Source organism: Plecotus auritus (genome assembly GCF_963455305.1).
Source record: "Plecotus auritus genome assembly, chromosome: 4".
In the NCBI taxonomy this organism is placed as follows: Eukaryota; Metazoa; Chordata; class Mammalia; order Chiroptera; family Vespertilionidae; genus Plecotus; species Plecotus auritus.
Window position 1 is genome coordinate 137,564,802 of NC_137775.1, and position 23,656 is coordinate 137,588,457.

The window sequence follows — 23,656 nt, forward strand, 5'->3', positions numbered from 1 at the left end:
GGCTCTTAGCATAAAGGAAGAAGCATGTTCCCTAGCCAGACACACTTGGTTTGTCAGGCTTTTTTAAGGTCTCCACTCTCATCTGGCTTATGCAACTAGGGTGATGGCGTCGATGTATATGATCACCTGTAATGTAACATGAAAATAACCAAGAAGGAATATTGTATATATACAGATTGTGGGCCAAGAGTGTAAAGGATATGCGATTAACACAGAATGACTGATGGGCTGGTAGAATGAGAGTTAGGCCTTTTGGAGGAGGTTTCCAATCAAATTTTGTAGAAGAGAGGCATGGTTTTTGGATAAGGTAATGACGATACCTAGCATCAGATTATATGAGCGCATGATGGGGAAATAAAGGCTTTTCACCAGCCTTTTTGACATAAATGTTAATTTTTATGTCTATTTTTGTAAATGTACACAGCCAGCTTTGTAAACCTTTTTCTTCTCTATATTAGGATTCACAGCCCAGTTGAAAAGGATGCCTTCTCCATCCCTGTTTGGAAATGATGTCAACAATGTCCTTCTCACAGCAGAATATCAGACATCCAATCGTTTCCATTTTAAGGTTGTGATTTGTTTATTTTTTAAAAAATCTGTTTTGAGAGGTTCTTATTTCCCACCCAAATGACTGCAGTTACTACAAAATAGAAAATTTTGCTGATGGAAGTATTTTTCCTCTACTGTCATTATTCATACTTAGCACCTGTATGGCAAAAGCATGTATGTCAAAGACATCTATAGCCTTCCTTCAGTGTGATAACTTCATACTAGTATATACATTAGAGTTTACTGGTGAACTTTGTTTTTCATTTGTTTGCCCTTAATACCATGTGAAATGTTGTAGGGAGGGAAAAACATTATCACTTCATTGAAAATTCTAGAGATAGTCCATCTCTTCAAAGTTGGAGTGTGTATTTCTACGTAAGGACTAGCTTAGGCCCAAGTATTCAACATCAGAATTTGATAATGTAATGTATACATGCACCTTAGACATAATGCCATTTGGATCAGTGCCTGAGTTCCAGTACCATGAGCACAGATATTGGGAAGCACTGGGGTGGTAGGGATGCTTCCATTTTGAGAATACAGACAAGTTTTCATTTGGGCTTTCTTTTCCTTCATCTCTCTGGATAGTTAACTGACCAAAAGAGTGACAGGTACGAAGTGCCGCATGAACATGTCCAAGCCTTCAAAGGAAATGCTGCTTCTTCCCAGACCTATGATGTTAAGGTCTCTAAACAGCCATTTAGCATCAAAGTGATCAGAAAAAGCAACAATTCAACCCTGTAAGTTTGGAAAAACCTATCTGGGGAACAGAGTAGGAAGGGGGAGGGAGCTTTGCAAGCCTGAGGAAGGATTCATCTCAATATTTTTGAAGGTTGCAAGCATCCTGTTGGAGGCCAGACTCTCCACCTCCAAATGAATATACTTTTACTTTGCCTACAATCCTCTTTCCCCCATCCCTCCTTTTTTTTGTCATTACTAAGCATTTATTGTATACCAGTCACTAGGCTGTGTCCTTTTTCTCCCACCCTCCCTTTTCCCCTTCCATTTATGTAGTCACGTTCATCCACTAGTAACTGCTTATGGAACATCTACTATAATTCAGGTCATGTGGTAGAGTGTCTATGGGACAAATCTCAGAAATGTACCACATGGTACCTGCCCTCAGGAAGTCCTGATCTCTAGGTATGCAAGGAAAAATGTCACAGGAGGACAAATGGGGCCAGTTAAGTAGGGGGTATTGAGTCAATGACATGGACCACTTTTCTAATCAGTTGTGATCTCTCCACCCCACTTGCCCACCTGTCCCTGTGTTTTCTGTCTGTGTCTAGGTTTGACTCAAGCATTGGGCCCCTCCTATTTGCTGATCAGTTCCTGCAGCTCTCCATCCGACTGCCCAGTGCCAACGTGTACGGTCTAGGAGAACAAGTGCACCGGCAGTACCGCCATGATATGAATTGGAAGACCTGGCCCATATTCGCCAGAGATACAACCCCTAATGGGGTAAGGTTACAGGATGGCCCCTCTTCACTGAATATTATAGTCTCATTCTTGAAGGTCACCCCCCAGCATGCAGTGTAATGGCTAAGTATAAGATGCTAGGATGAGGCTGTCTGGGTCTGAATTCTGGCACTGCTAGTCACCAGTTACATGGCAAGTTACCACTTTGTGTCTTCAGTTTTTCATCTATAAAATGGGGGCAATATACTTACCATAAGGTTGTGATGGAAATTAAATTAATTGTTATATATCGAGTCTCTAGAAGAGTGTCTGCTACATAGAAAGTTAATGTCAGCTACTTTTCTTTATATCTTCCTTTTGAACTAACTAGTTCTAGAGAAAACATTACTAATATTGATTCTGCCCAATATGTTTATTATGATCTCTATATTTAGGTTGACCTTTATAAATCACCAACTTACCATATTTGTCAGCAAAACAGGATAAAATATCAACTAAAATATTATATTAATCATTCTTTGTGTGAAGAATGTTTGGGGCAGTGAAAGAGTAGAATTTTATTGTTATTGTTGCTGATTTCTTTTATTATTTCTTTTGCTTTTTTGTTTTGACAAAGCAGAGGTATTTTCTAGGCTCAGCAATACAGGTCTTGTTCAGCTACTTTCCTGACTAAGCGGAACTAATGGCTGGATGAAAAGAGATCATAGAATAATTTATTGATTATTTTTATACATTATTACTATTTACCAAAAGAACTTTGAAAAAATAAGTATAATTTACTCCATTTAACAGATAAGGAAATGGGGGCTCAGAAAAGCCAAATAACCCCCCCCCCCAAAAAAAGTTAAGTAACAGCAATAAAATTTAATCCCTGAAGTCATGCTCCTTACTATACATATGCCTATAAAAAAACACACTCACCAGAAAAACAGACAAGTTAGATGATTTAGAGCAGCTTATCTGGAAATGGCTGATGATGATTCTTTAATAAGGAGCCCTGGATCCTTGTACTTGAACTGTCCAGCATGGGCACCAGTGTGTGAGAAATGTTGGCTTTCAGCTCCCTCTTCCATCTACTGACTTAGAACCCACATTTAATTAAGATTTTTATATGATTTGTATGCAAACCAAATTTTGAAAAATGCTGTTCTAGAGCAGTGATTCTCAAACATGACTACACATTGGAATCACCTGGGGAAATTTAACAAACCATCAATGCTTGCTTCCATCCTCAGGGATTCTGTTTTAATTGGGCTTGGATACAGGTCGGGTTGAGAACTACTGTACTATTTGAATGTATGGAAGACCAGCTCAGTTTCTAAACTCTGCTGTTGTAAAGACTAGAAGACCAGGTATCTCAAGAAGAGCTCCATCTAGTTGTACATTAGAAAGTTGCCCGATTCTTATTAAGGCTTAATAGAGCTTTTTCGGGTGTGGTTAGGTCAGGTAAGGCAAACCTCTTTGAGAGGAGAGCTCTTCAGAGCTCCAGATATCACACTCTCTCACATTCCTTTTAGAGAAAACCAGATCTGATCCTTCACTACAGATCATTTGAGAATCACTGCAGGTGATCAACTGGTCATAGGTGGCTTATTCAATAAGGGAACACTTTTTTACTTGGTTAGCATCAACTAAATATCAACCTTATATTTTCAAAGTTTAGTTATGTCTTCTTTAATCATGAGTTCCCTGTCAATTACTCACATGATTAACACTGATTTCCTAAGTCATTTCTGGTCAAGTGGAGTTTAGACTACTAGATTGTAAATTTGTGGTTTTTAATTATCTTTCTGCAGGATGGAAATAACTTGTATGGTGCACAGACATTCTTCCTATGTCTTGAAGATGCTAGTGGATTATCCTTTGGAGTGTTTCTGATGAACAGCAATGCCATGGGTAAAGGACTAAAGGAATAGTCATGAAAAAAAGAAAGCATCAGAGCGATCTTCAGTCCCTTTCTTATAACATGATGATAAAAGGAATGGAGCCCTTTAGGAATGGCTGAGCCATAGCTTAAGGCCTTGTGTGTTGACATATGGCAGCGATGAGTGGGGGTTTCTCTCCTAGCATATGACTTTGCTGAATGTGTTTGCCTCTGTTGGAATATTTTCTATTATAGAGTTAAGACAGCAAACTATAACCCACTCAGAGACAGTTTCTACCAATTTGATGTTCTCCCTCTTTAGACTTCCATCCAGAAGAGGGGTTGATATAAGCTCAGATGGGAAATAGCCAGTTGCTCTTGGCCTGATGAAGTAACTGGGTCTAACCAGTGAATGTCACATTCAGACACTCCAAGGGTAGCAAGGTAAAGGAGTGGTAAGGGTCATATGGAATAAGATCAGATTGTTTAAGACCAAAGAGTGTAACATTATAGGATTCTAGAAAGTAGTTTGAAGATTTTAGACTAGATCGATGATTCTCAACTCTTTTTCTGCTTGCAAAAGTAACAACGGATTCTAGTGGCAATGAATCAATCAGCACAGGAGTAGAGATGTATCAGACTTTCTCAGGGTTGCTGGTGGGTATAGGATATTGATCCCCACCCTCTTTTCAACCGAGGATCAATAGACTAGATCCATGATATCCAGAGCGTGGCCTACAGATGGTTCACAAATTGTGTCAGTTCTACAGTAAGATGAGTATAAAAATCAAGAGTAAACATTGTTGTAGCATCCAAATGCATGCATAAACCATTTCCTAGTAATTCATTTTCATGTTATTTTATAAAAGTATTAGTTTAAAAATAATTGGAAATTTAAAAACCAAGATCTGATCCTTCACTACAGATCATATGAGAATCACTGCAGGTGATCAAAGATTGTTATAAGATACCTAATAGAATTTTAGATGATTCTGAGATACCTAGTATTCTAAGAACAGATTGAAATAGTACAAGGATTATACAGTGTCAGATAGTTGAAAGGAACTAGAAAATAAGGGAAGGATCACAGGATCCTAGATACTCTGTGTGAGTTGCTCCCATGGCTGCAGAGTACATTTCAGTAGATTTTGAGGTCTTTTATCTCTAAATGCAAAACAAGGGTATGGGGAGACTCACTTCTGGGATTTGTGATTGGTGCTTAAAGGGGCTGTTAATTTACAGTATCATATCTGACTTTTTTCTAGATTGGCTCTTGCTTGGTGTGAGATTCATTGAGGCTACTGCTTCAGTGTCTAGTTGGGTTATATTCCTGCAATATTGGTGGGTGCAGGGTAGGAACAACATGTTATACAGTTGTGAATGTCAAAGGAAAAAAGTTTCTCTATCCCCTTAAGTTTAGTATTTGAGGGCCTGTGAATGAAACTGACAAAGGACAGGTTAACAAGAGAAAGGACGGAGTTTATTTATACACATGCAACATGCATATGCATAAGCATGCTCAGTGGAAAAAAAAAGACTTCTTAGAGGAGGTCGGAGGGATGAAAAGCATCTACAGAAAAGCAAATGACTTTTCAGGAAGATAAATGAGCCCTTAGGAGAAGAGTTGGGAGATATGACATTTTTGTGACAATATCCACTTGGATGTGGTGTTAATTTATTGTCTCAGAGAAGATTAGGGTTGCTGCAGGGGAGGGCCTTATGACAACTGAGTACCTTTAGGAGGCTCTGCTTTTAAGTTGATAAGAAATTTCAGAAACTTGAATGTCTTCAGCCTAAAATAATTTTTTTTGCTACAGTGGCTTATTCTGGACCCCTTCATGAAACTGGTTTTTTTTCACGAGAGCCTGCATCCTGACACAGGAGTTAAGACACTCCAGTCACCAATTATCTAAATCTGTCAAAGAACCAGTGCTTAGACTCCCATGTGCTGCCAGGGTGGACTTTGATTGTCAGTTTGTCCCTTTGTATACAAAATCTTAGGATCACTTTATTAATATTCAGATGGCCGCGATGATCTGATCTAAAGCTTTGTAATTATCAAGAATAAATTCTAATTTTTATTTTCTTCATTTTTAATCTATCAAGAGGTTGCCCTCCAGCCCACACCAGCCATCACTTACCGCACCATTGGGGGCATTCTGGATTTCTATGTGTTCTTGGGAAATACTCCAGAACAAGTGGTCCAGGAGTATCTAGAGGTAAAATTATATCATATGACAACTGAGAAAGTCCTAAAGAGCACAAAGAAAATCAAGTTTACTATGCAAGTGTGATTCATGAAAATCTGCTGTTATAAGTATCTATTGTAAATCTCCTATTACAAATTGAACCTACCCTCGATGATTTATAAAGGGACTGGAAAAATAGACTAACACTAATGAAAATGTGTGTTGGAAAATGGAGTATGTTTTGTGCCCCTAAACCAACGCTTAGTAAAGGCTTTTATTAAAAACCAGAGGCCAAGCACATGATTAAATTGTGCACCTGTAGGGTCCCTTAGGCCTAGCCTGCCATCAGGGCCATGTCTGCCACCCTGTGACGCCTTGCATGCTCCACAGATGCTGCTGGCGCTCCGCCGACACTGCTGGTGCCCCAGGGGTGGGGATAGGGGTGAGAATAGAGCCTGAGAGGTGCTCCGTGCACCTCCTGGTGACCAATCATTTGGTTGTTATGGTATTACAGCCACAGGCCTTTTATAATATAGATAGAACATTTGCTAATTTTTATTTCAAATATCTTTCAGCTCATTGGACGGCCAGTCCTACCTGCATACTGGGCACTTGGATTTCAACTCAGTCGTTATGACTATGGAACCCTAGATAACATGAAAGAAGTTGTGGAGAGAAACCGGGCAGCACAGCTCCCTTACGTAAGTAAGGTTTTAAAAATTCCTCCAAAAATAAAAGAGTTCCCTTGGGAAATAAGAACAATTGTTTATAATTTCTCCACCTGAATTTTTAAAAAATATATAATGTAAAGATTTGTATATATTTAGAGTGGTATACTTTAAAATACATACATACATATATATATATATATATATATATATATATATATATATATATATATATATTTCAAAGAGGAAGGGAGAGGGAGAGAGAAATAGAAACATCAATGATGAGAGAGAATTGTTGATTGGCTGCCTCCTGCATACCCCCTACTGGGAACAAACCCAAAACCCACCCATGTGTCCCTGGCCAATGCTCTATTCACTGAACCAAACCAGTTAGGGCTAGAGTGGTAGACTTTTTGTTGTTGTTGGGCCAGACATTCCTTCAAGGACTGGTTCTTTATAGTAGGAAATATTACTCAGAGGCCACAATTATGGGGTTAGGAGGCAATCTGTTTTTGTCTCTATTTTTTTCTTATCACATTTTTTATTAGTAAAATTTTCTTATACTTCCTATATTAACTACATTTCATATAATGCATTTTATTTACATAACGCATTTAGTTCTCAAGGCTTTTCTTTTCCTAGTTTAAATGAGCAAAAAGACAGTATATACATGTAACCAAATATTTTTATGTTATGAATAGATAAATTTGAGTGTGTCTGTTGTATAATTCGTAGTGAGATTTTACAAGTGAAACAAAGGGAAAAGCCCAATAGTCTCTGGAATAATCCTCTTCTCTCCCTTCCCCAGCCCCTTTGGAGGACAATACCTAGATCCCAGAGCAAGAGTCAAGTTCTTTCTGGGTCCCACTATTTTCATACAGATTCAGTTGAGGAAGGATAATCACCAAAAAAGACTTGAAGTAGAGCAGCACACAACAAAATGGCGGGTGATAAAACGAGGGAGAAGACAACCCCTCCCCCCATTATCTTGTGAATGGGGTAGAATTTAGGGCCTGGCTATGTTTTTGATAGCCTTAGTGATTTGTTGTCATGGTTGTGATTTGTTTCTGAGATTGTTTTTGAATCCCAATGGCCAAGCAACAAGGTAGGATGATGTGGTTAACCTGATTCCAGGCCTTAGGGAAACGATGTGCCATTTGTTTTGAAATTACCATTGGAAAAAGAAACATTTAGACACCAGGGACTGATTATGGACTCTGTTTAGAGCCCAGCACAGAGTCAGTGTGTATCCTGAATAATAACAATGATAATTGAACTGACTAATTTAACAGGGAAATTCCCAGGAACTAAATGGAGGAGTACTTTGTGTGTGTGTCCTTTCAGGATGTTCAGCATGCTGATATTGATTATATGGATGCAAGGAAGGACTTCACTTATAATCCAGTAGATTTTAAAGGCTTTCCTGATTTTGCTAAGGATTTGCACAATAACGGACAAAAACTGGTCATCATTGTGGTATGTGCCACCCTCATTTACCCCTAAACCCAGCACTTGCTCTTTCTTGGCATTACACCAAGCTCCCCTTCCTTTGTCCCCAATTCCCAACCCCCTTTAAGATCCTCTAGGGCAGTGGTTCTCAACCTTTCTAATGCTGCGAACCTTTAATACAGTTCCTCACGTTGTGGTGACCCCCAACCATAAAATTATTTTCGTTGCTACTTCGTAACTGTAATTTGCTACTGTTAATGAATCGTAATGTAAATATCTGTGTTTTCCGATGGTCTTAGGCTCTACAGCAGTGGTTCTCAACCTGTGGTTCGCGACCCACAGGTTGAGAACCACTAGCAGGGTCGCCTAACAGAAAACACAGATATTTACATTGCGATTCATAACAGTAGCAAAATTACAGTTATGAAGTAGCAACGAAAATAATTTTATGGTTGGCAGTCACCACAACATGAGGAACTTTATTAAAGGGTTGCGGCATTAGAAAGGTTGAGAACCACCGCTCTAGTTTAAAGCTCGATCCTTCATTATATTTTTCCCCTTAGGATCCAGCTATCTCCATCAACTCTTCCTCAAGTAATCCCTATGGACCGTATGACAGGGGTTTAGATATGAAGATATGGATCAATGCTTCAGATGGAGTGACTCCACTCATTGGGGAGGTAACTTAGTGGGGAAGCTGGGGGCTGGTGGAGGGGCTGTGTATGTGTATAATTGTTTTGGTTCTTGTTAGGACTAAACTTTCCCTGTTCCTTCATCCCCAAATACTTACCAGCCATCCTAGCTCTCATATTCCCTTCATAGTCAAGTCCCTTCAAACAATAGCCCCCATACTGAATATGCACTTCCTTACCCCCATTCGCTCATCAGCTGACTGTGGTCTTCCTTCCCCCATCACTTTACTGCTACTGCTCAGGCAAATGGCACCAGTTATCCCAATAATTGACAAATCCAATGGAATTGTTTCATCCCTTTTCTTACTTGATTTCTCTGTAGTATTTGACAAGTATGTCTACTTTGTTTTATTGTCACTAGAGGCCCGGTGCACAAAATTCGTGCACGGGGGTGTGTGTGTCCCTCAGCCCAGCCTGCACCCTCTCCAGCCTGGTCACCCCTAACTGCCCTCTCCTGCAGGCCTGGTCACCCCTAACTGCTCTCCCCTGCAGGCCTGGGTCCCTCCTAACTGCCTTTCCCTGCAAGCTTGATCGCCCCCAACTGCCCTCCCCTGCTGGCCATCTTGTGTCCACATGGGGGCAGGATCTTTGACCACATGGGGGCAGCCATCTTGTGTGTTGGAGTGATGGTCAATCTGCATATTACTCTTTTATTAGATAGGATAGAGGCCTGGTGCATGGGTGGGGGCCAGCTGGTTTGCCCTGAAGGGTGTCCCGGATCTGGGTGGGGGTTCCCTTGGGGCATGGGGCGGCCTGGGTGAGGGGCCTGTGGTGGTTTGCAGGCCGGCCACACCCCCTGGTGACCCAAGTGGAGGCCCTGGTATCTGGGGTATATTTATCTTCTATAATTGAAACTTTGTAGCCTGGAGCGGAGCCAAGCCTTCTGCTTGCTCTGTGGTGGCAGCCATTTTTTTGGGGATTTATGTAATTGAAACTTTGTAGCTTTAAGTGGAGGCCTGGGCCGGCCAGGGTGTGTGGAAAGCTTGGCTTCCTCCATCGTCGGGGGCAACCCTAGCCTCCTGCTCTTTCCAGCTCCGTGGCTGCCACCATTTCTGTTTGGGTTTATGTATCTTCTATCATTGAAACTTTGTAGCCTTGAGTGGAGGGAGGCAGAAAGGGGAGGCAGAAAGCTTGGCTTCCTCCATTGCCAGGGAAACCCAAGCCTCTCTCCTGCTCTCTGTGGCCGTAGCCATCTTGGTTGGGTTTATTTGCATATTCGCTCTGATTGGCTGGTGGGCGTGGCTGGTGGGTGTGGCTTGTGGGTGTAGCGGAGTGATGGTTAATTTGCATATTACTCTTTTATTAGATAGGATTGTTTTCCATGAAGGTGTTACCTACTGGTTCATTTCTAATACCTTCAAAGACCTGTGTACGTAGCATCTGTGGGGAAGTGGATAGGAAAGAAATAGAGAAAAGTAACTGATGGTTAGAACCCACACTTTGTAATGGACCAGTTGAAATATATATAGTCATCCCCCTCATTTATCATTCCTAGAAGTGGGAGTAGAGAAAGTGAGAAGGAAGGGTGAGCCAGAGTTGAAGATTAGCAAGGACTTAACAAATTTAAAAAAAAAAAAGGGTTTTCATCACATGACTGTGTTTGAGTCCTCCTGACACTTATTCTAGGTATTTGGAGTGCTTCACATTCCTGAGAAGAACCTGTGCCTGAGACCCTCTGTTGCCTTGATCATATTAGGAATTTATTTTTCAAAGTACTCTCTTTTACTCTATATTCACTTCATTTACTCTGATCAATGTTTTCTTCTTTGTTCATTTGTTTATTTTTTCTTCTCCTGCAGGTCTGGCCTGGAAAAACTGTGTTTCCTGATTACACCAACCCCAAGTGTGCTGTTTGGTGGTCAAATGAACTTAAGCTTTTTCATTATCAAGTGGAGTTTGATGGAATCTGGATTGTGAGTTCTTAATGTTTTGATTATTTGGTGCCTAATATTCAGACTGTGTACGTATATCTGTATAATTGAATCATGGAGCATAGATGGGAGAGGAGAGGGGAGCAAGTATGGCAATAATTCTAAGCATTCTCTATTTTGTGAGTATTTCACACTATTGAGTTGGCTCTGACTTTTAGAGACCCTATGAATGACTGAAGTCCACAGTGTCCTGTCCTCAAGAGCTCTGCTCAGCTCCTGCAGACTCATGCCAGAGGCTTCTTTTATGAGGCAGTCCGTCTCATACTTGGTCTTCCTCTTTTCCTTTGCCTTCTATTTTTTCCCAGAATTAATATGTTTAGCAAAGAATTCTGCCTTCTCATGATGTGTTAGAAACAGGACAGCTTCTGTTTTATCATTTTTGCCTCCAATGATGTTTCCAACCCCCTTGTTCATCTTTCTGATGGTCTACAGCAGTGGTCGGCAAACTCATTAGTCAACAGAGCCAAATATCAACAGTACAACGATTGAAATTTCTTTTGAGAGCCAAATTTTTTAAACTTAAACTTCCTCTAACTCCACTTCTTCAAAATAGACTCACCCATGCCATAGTATTTTGTGGAAGAGCCACACTCAAGGGGCCAAAGAGCCGCATGTGGCTCGTGAGCCCCAGTTTGCCGACCACTAGACAGTATCCATATAGCTCTTTTTCAGCACCGTATTTCAATTGAATCAATTCTTTTCTTATCAGCCTTCTCCACTATCCAACTTTCTCATCCATACATAGTAATAGGGAATACAAAGGTGTGGATAATTTTACCTTTGGTCTTTAATGCCACATCCTTGCTCATGATGACCTTTCCTAATTCTTCCTTTGCTGTCCTTTTGAGTCTCAGCTTCCTCTTGATTTTTTGGATGCAGTCTCCTTTTGAATTGGTGACTGAACCAAGGCAAGCACAATATTTAATAATGTCAGTGTCTTCACTGTCTGTATTAAAGTTTTGTATTTCTTTTGTGGTCATGCCATTTAACTTCTTGATGTTCAAATTCCCTATTTTTCTATTCCAATAATCTTATCAAAACTGGTAGCTTAGAATGAAAATCAGATCATTAAGATTAGAAGTAATCTGTTTTTTCCCCAATCCAGCACTTCTTTTACAAATGAATGAACTGAAATAGAAATAGATCATACTCTTTGTATTGTCACAAGTAGATAAATTGTTCAATTATCATTTCAGTAGCTTTTCATTTGGAGATATTGGATAAATTTATCAGAGCCAGAGTACCCAGGTATATAACAAAACTGTGGCTGCAAGAAGGACAAATGTCTTATATATTGTCAAATAAAAGCAAATGTAAAACTACAGATGTTCAGCAAAATTTGGAGAGCTCTAGAGTTGAAGCTTTTTTCTGTTTATAAGAGAAATGTAGAAAATTCAAACAATATAGAGAGCCACAAAGATGAAAGCAAAACCCTCTAAAATGATATTGACCAAAGGCATATTTTGGTATCGATCTTTTGGACCCCTCACTTACATATCCATCAGCACGTTTGCTCTCTTACTCTCTTTGCTTATGTATGTTTTCTTATATATGTATATTTGTGTGTATTTATTCATAGCTATTTTTGGATATACAGAGAATATATAAGTTTATATATGGTACTGTATAGATTAAAATCTTTTTTCACTTAATGTGTTTGGAAATTTTTTATTTTCTGTAATTATAGACAGCTATAATTTTAAAGGGATTTATAAGAACTATCTCCATGAAATCTTCAATGTATAGAGAAGATAGGAATATCTATTTCTCTCCATTTATATAAGAACCTATTTTAAAAAGAAATATCTGGAATCATTTTTCTGATCCCTCAAAAAAAGACATAACTTTTAACCTCTGTCTTGTAGGATATGAATGAGCTCTCCAACTTTGTTGATGGTTCACTTTCAGGATGTTCTACAAGTAATCTAAATTATCCTCCATTCATTCCCAGTAAGTCTTAGTAGTTTGTCTAATTAAAGTGGCAATGCATATTTGGTATTTTAATTTCATAAGGATATATATGGACAACTTGGCAAGAGAATTTGTACATAAGAGTGCATATAGAAAGGAGAATGTGGGTAATATATCAGAAAAAACTAAGAAAGAAAATAAAAACACTCCATGCTTTCCTAAAGGAGGCTTTAATTCAAAAAGGGGCAAACTATTCATTCTACCTATTTTCTAGGGGAAGGTCTAGAGAAGTTGGGGTGCAGAAGCTAGAGGCTAGTGGTTAGTCTGTGTTGCTCTAGACTAGAGTCTACTCCGAAAGGTCAGGACTTTACACAGGGAAACCAGATAATCAAGCTTGGTCTTCAGATAAGGCTCAAGTGTAGTGATATCAAGAATGTTAAGAACACACCTGAACCATAGGAGAAAAGGAAGTCAGAATGAATGGCTTGAGAGGTCAAAGTCCAAGTCGGTGAATATGATACAAATGAGCTCTGATTGAATTTTGAACACCACTAACTTTGAACAGGGGGTGACCTTGAAATCACAGCATTTATTGTAGAGGCTCCCAGACAAACAGTGTCTTGATTAAGAAAGGAATGAGTTGCTAGAATTATAGCATCTTACAAAGACTTCCAGTCTGGTGGGAAAATAGGAAATTGGAGCAGATGGGTCAGAATCAAATGTTGAAGGACTTGGATAGGAGGCTAAACAGTTCATACTTTATTCTTTTTGTGAGGGAATCTTCTTATGTTTTAATGAAAGGAAGTATATAATAGTCAAATGGTTTTAGAAGTATTAACCTGGCATTAATATATAATATGGATTAGAAAATCAATAGTTCAGAAGTCAATAAGCCATTAAGAAGCTTTTGCAATAGTTAAAATCCAAAGGTCATTTGGATCTGAACCAGAGTGGCCCAATCAGAGAAGAAAGGAATAGATGAATGAAAGAGAGATTAGGCAATCATTCTTTATAATATCTGGTCAATGGAGAGAAGGGTTGAGAAATTAATTTATACTTTCATCCAGTATTTATATTTTTGAACCATTTAACTTAGCTGAGTTTGAAGAATTCAGATTGAATTTCAAGTCTAACTGGATCAACTTGTTACAAATGCCTGCCTCTAGTCACATGAGCACCCAGGTGGGAGCATGTGTATGAGCCAGCACAATTTCTTTATACATCAGAGTAACTACCCCAAATGTGTAGCCCTTTGATAGTGAGGAATCTGTGTGATCATTTGCAGGATGGCCACAGTAAATGCTTGCCCAGTGAGAACCATGTCAGCTTCTATGACAGTCAAAGAATAGAGAATGTGCAGTGTAGGTGCTCACTCTCTGACCCTTTTTTCTCCTAGGAGTCCTGGATGGGTACCTGTTCTGCAAGACTCTCTGCATGGATGCAGTGCAGCACTGGGGCAAGCAGTATGATGTCCACAATCTGTATGGCTACTCTATGGCGATTGCCACAGCAGAGTAAGGATACTGTTGCTATGGACATCAAACATGTCACATTCTTGATCTTGCTAGATACCAGGTGCCAGTGGTTTACTTTTAAGAACTTTGCAAGATAAGTATGGTTATTATTACTGAATGAATGAAGAAACTACCTAGCACATAGGGAAGAAGAAATCCCATAAATATTCATGGAAAGTATGAAATAGAAGAATGCATGAATAAATGAAAAGTTGGAAGGAAGAAAGAGAAGTAACTTGACTAAGTTCAAACAGCTAATAAATTGTAAAAGCAAAATTTAAGCACATTTATGCATGAATTCTAGGCCCACATATTTTCCTCTCTGCCATACTGTCTTGAATGGAGGATGGAGGGTTAGGTAATTCAGACTCCATGTGCTTTGGGGTTTTAGATGCTGGCTCAGCATCTTTCTGTGCTGTGTCTGCCTTGTGTGTGGACTCAAATTCTAGAGTGAGGAAAAGGTATTGAGAATTTACTCTATTTACTGCAACTATGACAGAAGGAGGCCAGACCAAAACCACATTCATTCATTAGCAAAGTCATGGTGTGATTTTAGCCTTCTTGAAAGTTGTTAAAAGCATTGTAAAGCAAATGTTTTAAAGAATATAACAGATTTCTTATTTTAAAAATATACTAGTAGATGATATCTATAATAATAAAAGTGTAATATGCTTATTAGACTGGACAGCCGAACAACCTTCCGGACATCCTTCCGGATGACCTTCCAGACAAAGCCGGGGCTGCAAGGGCTGAGGCAAGCTGCTGCAGCTGCGAAGGCCGAGCCCCTTGCATGAATTTCATGCAGCAGGCCTCTAGTATCTTTATATTTACTTATAAAAATATTCACATAGATACGTAATTTTAAAATGTCTTTTCTTATTACAAAACTGGAGGCCTGATGCACAAAATTCATGCACTGGAGGTGTGTGTCCCTCAGCCTGGCCTGCGCCCTTTTGCAGTCCAGGACCCCTTGCAGTCTGGCAGTTGGATATCCCTCTCACAGTCCAGGACCCCTTGCTCTCTGGTCCTTACTGCTTGGCTTGCTGCTCCTTAGCACTGCTGTGGAGGTGGGAGAGGCTCCCGCCACCGCCGCTGCACTTGCCAGCCGTGAGCCCAGCTTCTGGCTAAGCAGCACTCCCCTTGTGGGAGCTCACTGACCACCAGGGGGCAGCTCCTGCGTTGAGCGTCTGCCCCCTCGTGGTCAGTGCGCATCATAGCAACCAGTCATTCTTGTCATTCCACTGTAAAGGCTTTTATTATATAGATTGTGACCAAAGTGTTTCTACTTAAAAACAATTTAAGTTCCAAGAGGGGTTTCCTAGGTTCATTTTTGTGTATGTCTAAAATCACACCCTGTGAAAGACCAATGTACAGGATGGGGTAAAAGTATGTCTACAGTTGTTTGTATGGGAAATAATACAATAAATAAATAATAATACAAGAATAAATCTGTGTTTTGTATGCTCACAACTGTAAGCCTACTTTTGCCCCATCCTGTTTATATACAGCTATGTAAAGTTAAATTTTGCCTTTGTTCCATAAAACTTGTGTGCCTCTAGTTACTAGCCTTTTCAAGATTGCTTTGAAAAGCCTTGAAAATTTCGGAATTATTGATGTACATAAGAAAACACCTTAAAATAAAACAAAACATAAATATCCTTAATAATTCAGTCTGCCCCATCAGCAACTCTAACCCCACTGGCAGAGAACTAGAAGAGGTGGATGGGGTATTGACTTCTGAGGCCTTTGGTATATGTTGCTGGGCTGAGACACACTAAGGTTGCACATTGACTCCTACTCTATCCCTTTCTAGGGCTGTCAAGACTGTGTTCCCTAATAAGAGAAGTTTCATTATAACCCGTTCCACCTTTGCGGGATCTGGCAAGTTTGCAGCTCATTGGTTAGGAGACAATGCAGCCACCTGGGATGACCTTCGATGGTCCATTCCTGGCATGCTCGAGTTCAATCTTTTTGGTATCCCAATGGTGAGTCCACATCCCAAGTTCTCTTACGAACCTCAATTTCCAGAAAGCCTCATTTTAGAAAGTTTTCAAATCCTAAGACTCCCAGCCCTACCCTACATGGCCCAAGGATTTCATATCTTGAGAGTATGTGTTTCATCTACACAGTATGGCTCTGATCCTACCACATTCTTCCTTGCATTGTCTTATAAAGATAGAAAGTTCAACCTTGAAGTTATATCATTGGAAAATTTCTTTCTATTAGAGTATAATATACACACATAAAAGTGCACATATTCTTAAGTATACAGTTGATGAATTTCACAAACTGAATACATCCATGTATCCAGCACCCAGGTGAGGAAACGTAACAATACCCAGCACTTTGGCATCTCTTAGTTAAATTCAACATATATATTTATTGAGCTCCTACTATATGCAAGGTACTGAGTTAGGTATGCATGGTGAGGGCAGAGAAAAACATAAAGACAGTAACAAAAATGCCTTCTCTTTCCCCAAAGAGTTTATAATTTAGTAAGAGGAGACATATATGAACAAACAATTATGACAAACTGGGGTAAACGTGCCAACAGGGACATATACATCAACTGTTAAGGGAAATCCTGAGAAAGGACTTAACAAGATTACAAGGAACAAAGGGAGTCTAGAGAAACTTCATGGAAAAGATAGCACTTGAGTTTAACTTTGAAAAGTGGATATATTTTTTCTGACTCATGGCGGGAGGTCATTTTGATGGGTCTGTGAGGATTGGTGTGTAGGACTAGAATGGTAAGTGATGCTGGAAATATGGGTTGGAGCCAGGCTTTGTGGTGCTAATAGGATAAGCTGCAAGGAGACTCTGGAAATTTTTGAATTGGTGAGTAACAATATCAGGTTTAGGTGTTGGAAAATTAATTCCAATAGCAGTTTGGTCAAAATAATAATATAAACAACATTTCTAGTAACTATTTATCAAAAAGCTATTGTGTGTCAAGTGTTTGACTTATTTCATTTAGTAAAACCCTCTGTAGCTAATTAATGCCTACTTTACTGGTAACAAAGTGAGGAAACTGAGGCACAGGAGGGTTAAATAAGTTACTTAAGACACTTGGCAGTAGAATGGACACTGGATATAAACCAATTCAATCACACCATATTAGTCTTCTCAGTAAGAGGTTAGCAAAGTTTAGTTGGGAAGTCCCTGGTAGAAAGCAAAGGGGGATGTACTCCCTTTGAGCTGTCTGTGTGTCCTTCCAGGTGGGTGCTGACATATGTGGCTTTGCACTGGATGCCCCTGAGGAGCTCTGCAGGCGGTGGATGCAGCTGGGAGCTTTCTACCCATTTGCCAGGAATCACAATGGCCAAGGCTTCAAGGTAAGTCTCCCAGGAGATAGAATCTAAATAAATTTGGTTTCCCTTATGACTGCATCTATGGGCATCTAAGGAATGTGTTGAGTCATCCTCCTACCTGGTGCTTGGTCAGGCTAATTTGCACCACTGTTTGCAATCAACCAGGACCTATGATGCACCATTAAAATGCCCCGTGCCACAGCCTCTGCTATTTTTATGCTTCAGTCAAAAAAATGGTGAGTCTGTGAAGGTTTTTATCAAACCTCTGTATACTTTACCGACATTGCTCATATTGTTATGAGAATCAAATGAGGAAATGCTTCAAAAGTATTGAACTGGAAGTCTCTCTAGAGAGCACCCCTAAAGAGTGAGTGAAGGGAGCTGAGTTTCAAGGTGAAGAATGGCCACTTACTTGGTGAAATGATCTCTCTTTGCCCAACTGTACTGATCTGAGGCCAAGCTTCCAGGTCTTTCAGGAATAAACTCCCGGTTGTGATGAATGGGGTCTGGAATTCTCCAGATACTTCTATTGTGCATGGCCAGCTGACAATTGCAACATCTTCCTTCCTTCCAGGCCCAGGATCCTGCCTCCTTTGGAGCCAACTCTCTGCTGTTGAATTCCTCCAGGCACTACCTTACCATCCGCTACACTCTATTGCCCTATCTCTACACTCTCCTTTATCGTGCTCATAGCCGGGGGGACACCGTGGCCAGGCCCCTTCTGCATGAGTAAGTCCACCTAGCCCAAAGGCCTTTTGTTAATGCAACTGATGACATTGACTATATCATCATATACAAGAGTGACAATTGGAGCAATTCAAACCCAGTTGGTATTTGCAAGGCTATTGTTGCCTAGATACTATTTGAGTACTACAGCCTGTTCTCTTTTGGGAACGAAGACAGACTAAATGTCATGGGACTGGGATCTTTGTTCTGTCACCGACGAACTCTTTATCTTAGACAAATCATTGTAGTTCTTTTATTTTTAGTTTCTTTAATCTTAATTTAAAGGATTTGTTAGCTTGAACTTGATGGTCTCTGTTGTAAAGCACTACGTTCAGGCTCTAGGACTTAAGAGGCTTTCTTTATCAAAATACAGTTAATGTCTTTATGTGTCTGACATTTTAGGCCCTCAGGCACATATCTGCTCTATTATATATTCACTAGAGGCCTGATGCATGAAATTTGTGCAAGAGTAGGCCTTCCATCCCCCAAATGCGGCACTGGCTTCCCTCTGGCACCCGGGACCTGGGCTTCCCTCTGGCATCCAGGACCCAGGCTTCCCTCTGGCCGCCAGCAGGCACCCGGGACCTGGGCTTCCCTCGCAGCCCTGGCTTCATCTGGAAGGTCGTCCGGTCTAATTAGCATATTACACTTTTATTAATATAGATTACTTGGGGTAAGTTTTTGCCATCTCCTGGAATTCTCTGTTAAAAGGCAGCTAACATAAGAGAGAAAAAGAGTAAAATTGTAAATTATCTTCTATTTTTTTGTGATCAGATCCAGTTTCTTCTTGATGGTCAGCTGAACTTTTAAAATGTACAACTTACTTTACTTATTTCTTTTAAGGGAGATATGGCAATTAGAATTCAGCCTTGAACCTGCCTATGCCTAGCATAGATACTGGAACAGGAACTTCTGTCTAACCAGGGGAGAGATTAGGAGGGTACATGGGCTAGAGGAAGCAGATCTCTCTGCAGGATTGGGGAGGTGGGAGTTGAATAGGAATCACAGAAAAATTTGGGGAGTTTTCCCTGGGAGGGAACCTGTGTGTTTTGGACAGGCTGAGGGGAGAGCTTCCAGGAAGCATTGGCCCACATCTCAGCAAACGTTTCTCCAATCTCCAGGTTCTATGGGGACAGCAACACTTGGGATGTGCACAAACAGTTTCTATGGGGGCCTGGCCTCCTCATCACTCCAATTCTGGATGAGGTATGTGCTCCCATAGAGACACACTGGTGGTGTCTGCTTCTGTTCCTGTAGCCCTCTCCTTAGAACCATCTCTCTTCTCTTTATTCCAAACCCATTTCCAACATGTGTGGCTGAGTCAGGATTGACAACAATGTGCTGGGAGTTGGGGAGGTTGGATATCTGATACTTTCACATTTTCTTTCCTCTAGAAGTCTTTTTTCTGACCAAGTTCTCAACCAGTGTAGAAGCATCTACTGGCAACTCTGGGTTTTAGAATGGTCCTATTTGTTGTCAGATCCTCAGAGCAGATCAGTACTTGTTCTGTGAAGTAGAGGCAGAAGGCAGTAATGACCCAGGATCACTCTAAAGTCAGACTTGGGGGGACACAGGGTGTAGGTTGTCAATGTGGGAAGGGGTGTACATCTGTAACAATTCCAACAATAAAGATAAATTAAAAAAATAAAGTTAGGCCAATCAAGGTGAGATTGTTGCCTGTGCCACTTAGTACCAATGTGATCTAGGTAAGTCATCATGCTAGTTCCTTAGCTGTAAAGGTGAGATAATAATAATCCCCATCAAGGGGACTATTGTAAAGTGTGAATGAGATAGCCAATGTAAAGCTGGAATTTTCACCACAGCATGTTTCTATGTTGTCATTATTCTTAATGTGGTTCCACTTAGGATTTTTTGTTGTTGTTGCTAAGTTATTGCCTTTATTATTCCCATTAGAAGAAAGGCATGATTCGATAACAAGGACAGGAAATATCATTTATGCACTCTTGATATATGGTAAAGAAGTTCCCTAGGGAATGCTAGGAAATGTATTTGATTCTTTCAGAGGCTGGGCTATGAAGAAGTATATTTTGTTTCATTTCAGGGTGCAGAAAAAGTGATGGCCTATGTGCCTGATGCTGTCTGGTATGATTATGAGACTGTAAGTAGCACTGACTTTTCTTAAACTCTTCAAGACCACAGCTGCAGCTGTGTAGACGAGAGGAGTGTTTCTCTAGTGTCCTCTGTAATTTCAGCCGAGTCAATGAAATGAGCCTAAGTCACTTAATGTCAGTCATGATGAAATCCGATAAAGACTTAAGTAGAATGTCTCATGGGCAAATGCTGGAGGGGCCAATGGACAATTTGAGCTTGGTCATGAATTAGAACTATTCATTCAATAATATATGTGAAACAGCCTCAGCATGGCATACATGTGCCCCCAAAACCCAATTGATGACAAAACCTGTTATTCTGATTTTTCCCCCTCTCTTGTTTGATTGTCCGAATAGACAGTAATTCAGCTAGGTGGTAAAGGAGAGAGCCACAGATAATTCAGCACAGGGATGAAAGCTGGAGGTGAATGTCTCATAATGCCAATGTGATTGATTTGTCTTCATGCTTCAGGGGAGCCAAGTAAGATGGAGGAAGCAGAAAGTGGAAATGCAACTTCCTGGAGACAAAATTGGACTTCACCTTCGAGGAGGCTACATCTTCCCCATCCAACAGCCAGCTACAACCACTGTTGCCAGGTACAGCATGGCTGAGTTTCCTTTAAGGGGCAGGCTGACAAGCTGGTCATTTCTGTGCCCATCTGTTCTCATGCAGAAGATGCTGACACATCACATTGAGGATGAGGAGTGGGGAGGAAGACGCTATAGTGTGTGTGGTGTATATATGTGTGATTGGTCATTAAACTCTGCCCCTAGGGCTCTTCTTAGGAAGCTGTGATTTAGAACTTAGGAAGCTGTGATTTACAGATAGATTTTGAAAGGCCTTAAACCCTGCTCTTCCTGAACCCCTTGGAGAGGGAATATTTTAAAAAAAATCCTCTAGCCAGTCATTCTGTAGGTTTTAATTGATATTTCCAGAGTGAAGATCTCAACTGGTTGCTCCCCTGCATAGAGCAAATTCTTTCATTAGTAGGGCATTCAAGGCTAGTCACAATCTGGTTCCAAGTTACTTAATAATTGTGCCTCTGGCTGAACATTAGCACATACCTGTAGACCACCATCCTGAAAATCTTGCTATTCTCCAAACATATCCTTCTATTTTCCTGAATTTGGGCTTAAGCACTTATTATCTTTTCCAACATTCTTTGCCGGTATGTTCTTTTTTTTTTTTTTCAAATTAAATTTATTGGGTGACATTGGTTAATAAAATTATATAGGTTTTAAATGTACCACTCTTTGATACATCATCTGTATATTGTAGTGTGTGTTCATGACCCCAAGTCAAATTTTCCATCACCATACACTCGACCCACTCTACCCTTCATAACCTCTCCCACCCTCTTTCCTCTGGGAACCACTATAGTGTTGTCTGTGTCTATGAGTTTTTGTTTGTCTTGTGTGTTCACTTGTTGCTTTCAGTTTTATAACCCACATTTGAGTGAAATCATATAAGTCTTGACTTTTTCTCTCTGACTTATTTCACTTAGCATGATATTCTCAAGATCCCAACATTCTTTGTCTGGTGTGTTCTTAATAATCCTTCAAATTAAAGTCAGATTTTATCTGCAGGAAATGTTTCCCAACTCTTCCAGTAAAGGGAGTGCTGCCACTTCCAACTTTCTGGTCATGTTATACTTTTTTGTTGTTTAGCTGATTTTTTTCTTTCCTCTTTAATATTGTTAAATATGCCAATAATAGTTATTTTATACTTTTTACCTGAAAATCCAATTATTTAAAGTCCTTAGTGGAATCAAGATCAATAGTTGTTTTTGCCAACTTTCTTTTATGCTGGCATATTATCTTGTATGATTAGTAGTTTTTGTTTTTCAAATGTGATCTTAAAGTTCCAAATGTGGGTCTCATTCTTCTAGAGATGATTTGTTTTCTCTTTGATTGCAAGCCAGGACTGCTGTCCTGGATCACATTAGCTCCCTGCAGGGATCATGTGTTATATTTTATCTAGGACCAAGTAGTATTTTAGTGGGTGGGTCCTTCAGAATGTCTGGTGTCCTCCAGAATATCTAATCCACCACACTGCTAGAAATGTCATTCTGGACTCCTATAAGTATTTTAACTTTTGTGTCACACTTTACTTTCTGCTTTGATTGTTTGGTGAATACATTTAATATTTCCTACAATATTTAAGGTCATCAATGGAGTGTCTGTTCATCTTTGTATCCCTTAGACTTCCTAGTAAATGAAAACTACTCAACATATGCATGTTAGATGAAGGCAGGTGATTTTGTTGATAATGGGATCCAGCTTGCATAGGGCATAGTGGAAGGCTGAGCTGTGACAGAATACAATAGACTTTGAGGTCAGTGAGGGATGCAACATGATCAGAAAATTGGGAGGTAGACTATGTCCATCTATTTCACCAACTTACTGAGTAGTGTTTTGTGTTTCTTATTTGTAATTATAAAGCAGATAATTGGAATTTATCAAAACAAACTAATAATCCGAATATATAAAAACCTTGGGTCTGTCATGACCAGAGGCTCGACCAACCGGGAGTCAGTCCTGCAGTCAGTGCTGGGTTGCAATGGCTGTTGCAACCCAGCACTGACTACTGCAGCTGCAGGTGAGGTGACCCAGCAACTGACTGTTCAGGGGGCTGTGAATCAGGCCTGGAGAGAGGCCTGAAGAGAGAAGCAGGGTCTGATCCATAGCCTCTGTGGCAGCTGTTGATCAGCAACTGCTTCTCTCTTTCTCTCCAGCATCTGCGCCTCCATTTCTCTCCAGGCCTCCACCGGGGCTGCTGATCAGCCCCGCCTTTCTGATCAGGCCCTGTTGATAGGCCCAGAGATGCTGACTGGCATAGAAACCAACCAATCAGAACCAAATCCAGGTGAACTGTGAGGAGCCAATAGCTGCCTAGGAAGTGGAGCTTTTGACGCTGACTGGCATAGAAACTGACCAATCAGAACCAAATCTGGGTGACCTGTGAGGAGCCAATGGCTGCCTAGGAGGCAGAACTTTTGATGCTGACTGGCATAGAAACCAACCAGTCAGAACCAAATTGGCCAGCAGAGGAGGGCAGTTGGGGGCAAGATCAGACCAGCAGGGGAGGGCAGTTGGGGGTGATCGGGCTGGCAGGAGAGCAGTTAGGTGTTAATCAGGCTGGCAGGGGAGCAGTTAGGGGGTGATCAGGCTGTCAGGCAGAAGCAGTTAGGGGCAATTAGGCGGGCAGGCAGGCAGGCAGTTAGGTGAGCAGTTAGGAGCCTGCAGTCCCAGATTGGCTCCTCACAGTTCACCCAGATTTAGTTCTGATTGGTCGGTTTCTATGCCAGGGATGTCTCACAGG

General features: G+C 40.5%; 1 protein-coding gene across 1 annotated transcript in view; it reads left to right on the plus strand.

The window, feature by feature from the left end:
- MGAM (maltase-glucoamylase) overlaps positions 1-23,656 on the plus strand; it is a gene marked incomplete at its 5' end in the record, with an annotated part of 71,291 nt that overhangs the window by 13,559 nt on the left and 34,076 nt on the right. The window contains 17 exons of the mRNA XM_080664648.1: positions 459-568; positions 1,138-1,289; positions 1,839-2,010; positions 3,765-3,864; positions 5,939-6,051; positions 6,597-6,722; positions 8,034-8,165; positions 8,702-8,818; positions 10,630-10,743; positions 12,627-12,711; positions 14,069-14,186; positions 16,000-16,171; positions 17,405-17,521; positions 18,072-18,226; positions 19,345-19,429; positions 20,286-20,342; positions 20,807-20,931. Coding sequence (XP_080520774.1) covers positions 459-568; positions 1,138-1,289; positions 1,839-2,010; positions 3,765-3,864; positions 5,939-6,051; positions 6,597-6,722; positions 8,034-8,165; positions 8,702-8,818; positions 10,630-10,743; positions 12,627-12,711; positions 14,069-14,186; positions 16,000-16,171; positions 17,405-17,521; positions 18,072-18,226; positions 19,345-19,429; positions 20,286-20,342; positions 20,807-20,931 — 2,050 coding nt within the window. The remainder of the gene's footprint in view (positions 1-458; positions 569-1,137; positions 1,290-1,838; positions 2,011-3,764; positions 3,865-5,938; positions 6,052-6,596; positions 6,723-8,033; positions 8,166-8,701; positions 8,819-10,629; positions 10,744-12,626; positions 12,712-14,068; positions 14,187-15,999; positions 16,172-17,404; positions 17,522-18,071; positions 18,227-19,344; positions 19,430-20,285; positions 20,343-20,806; positions 20,932-23,656) is intronic.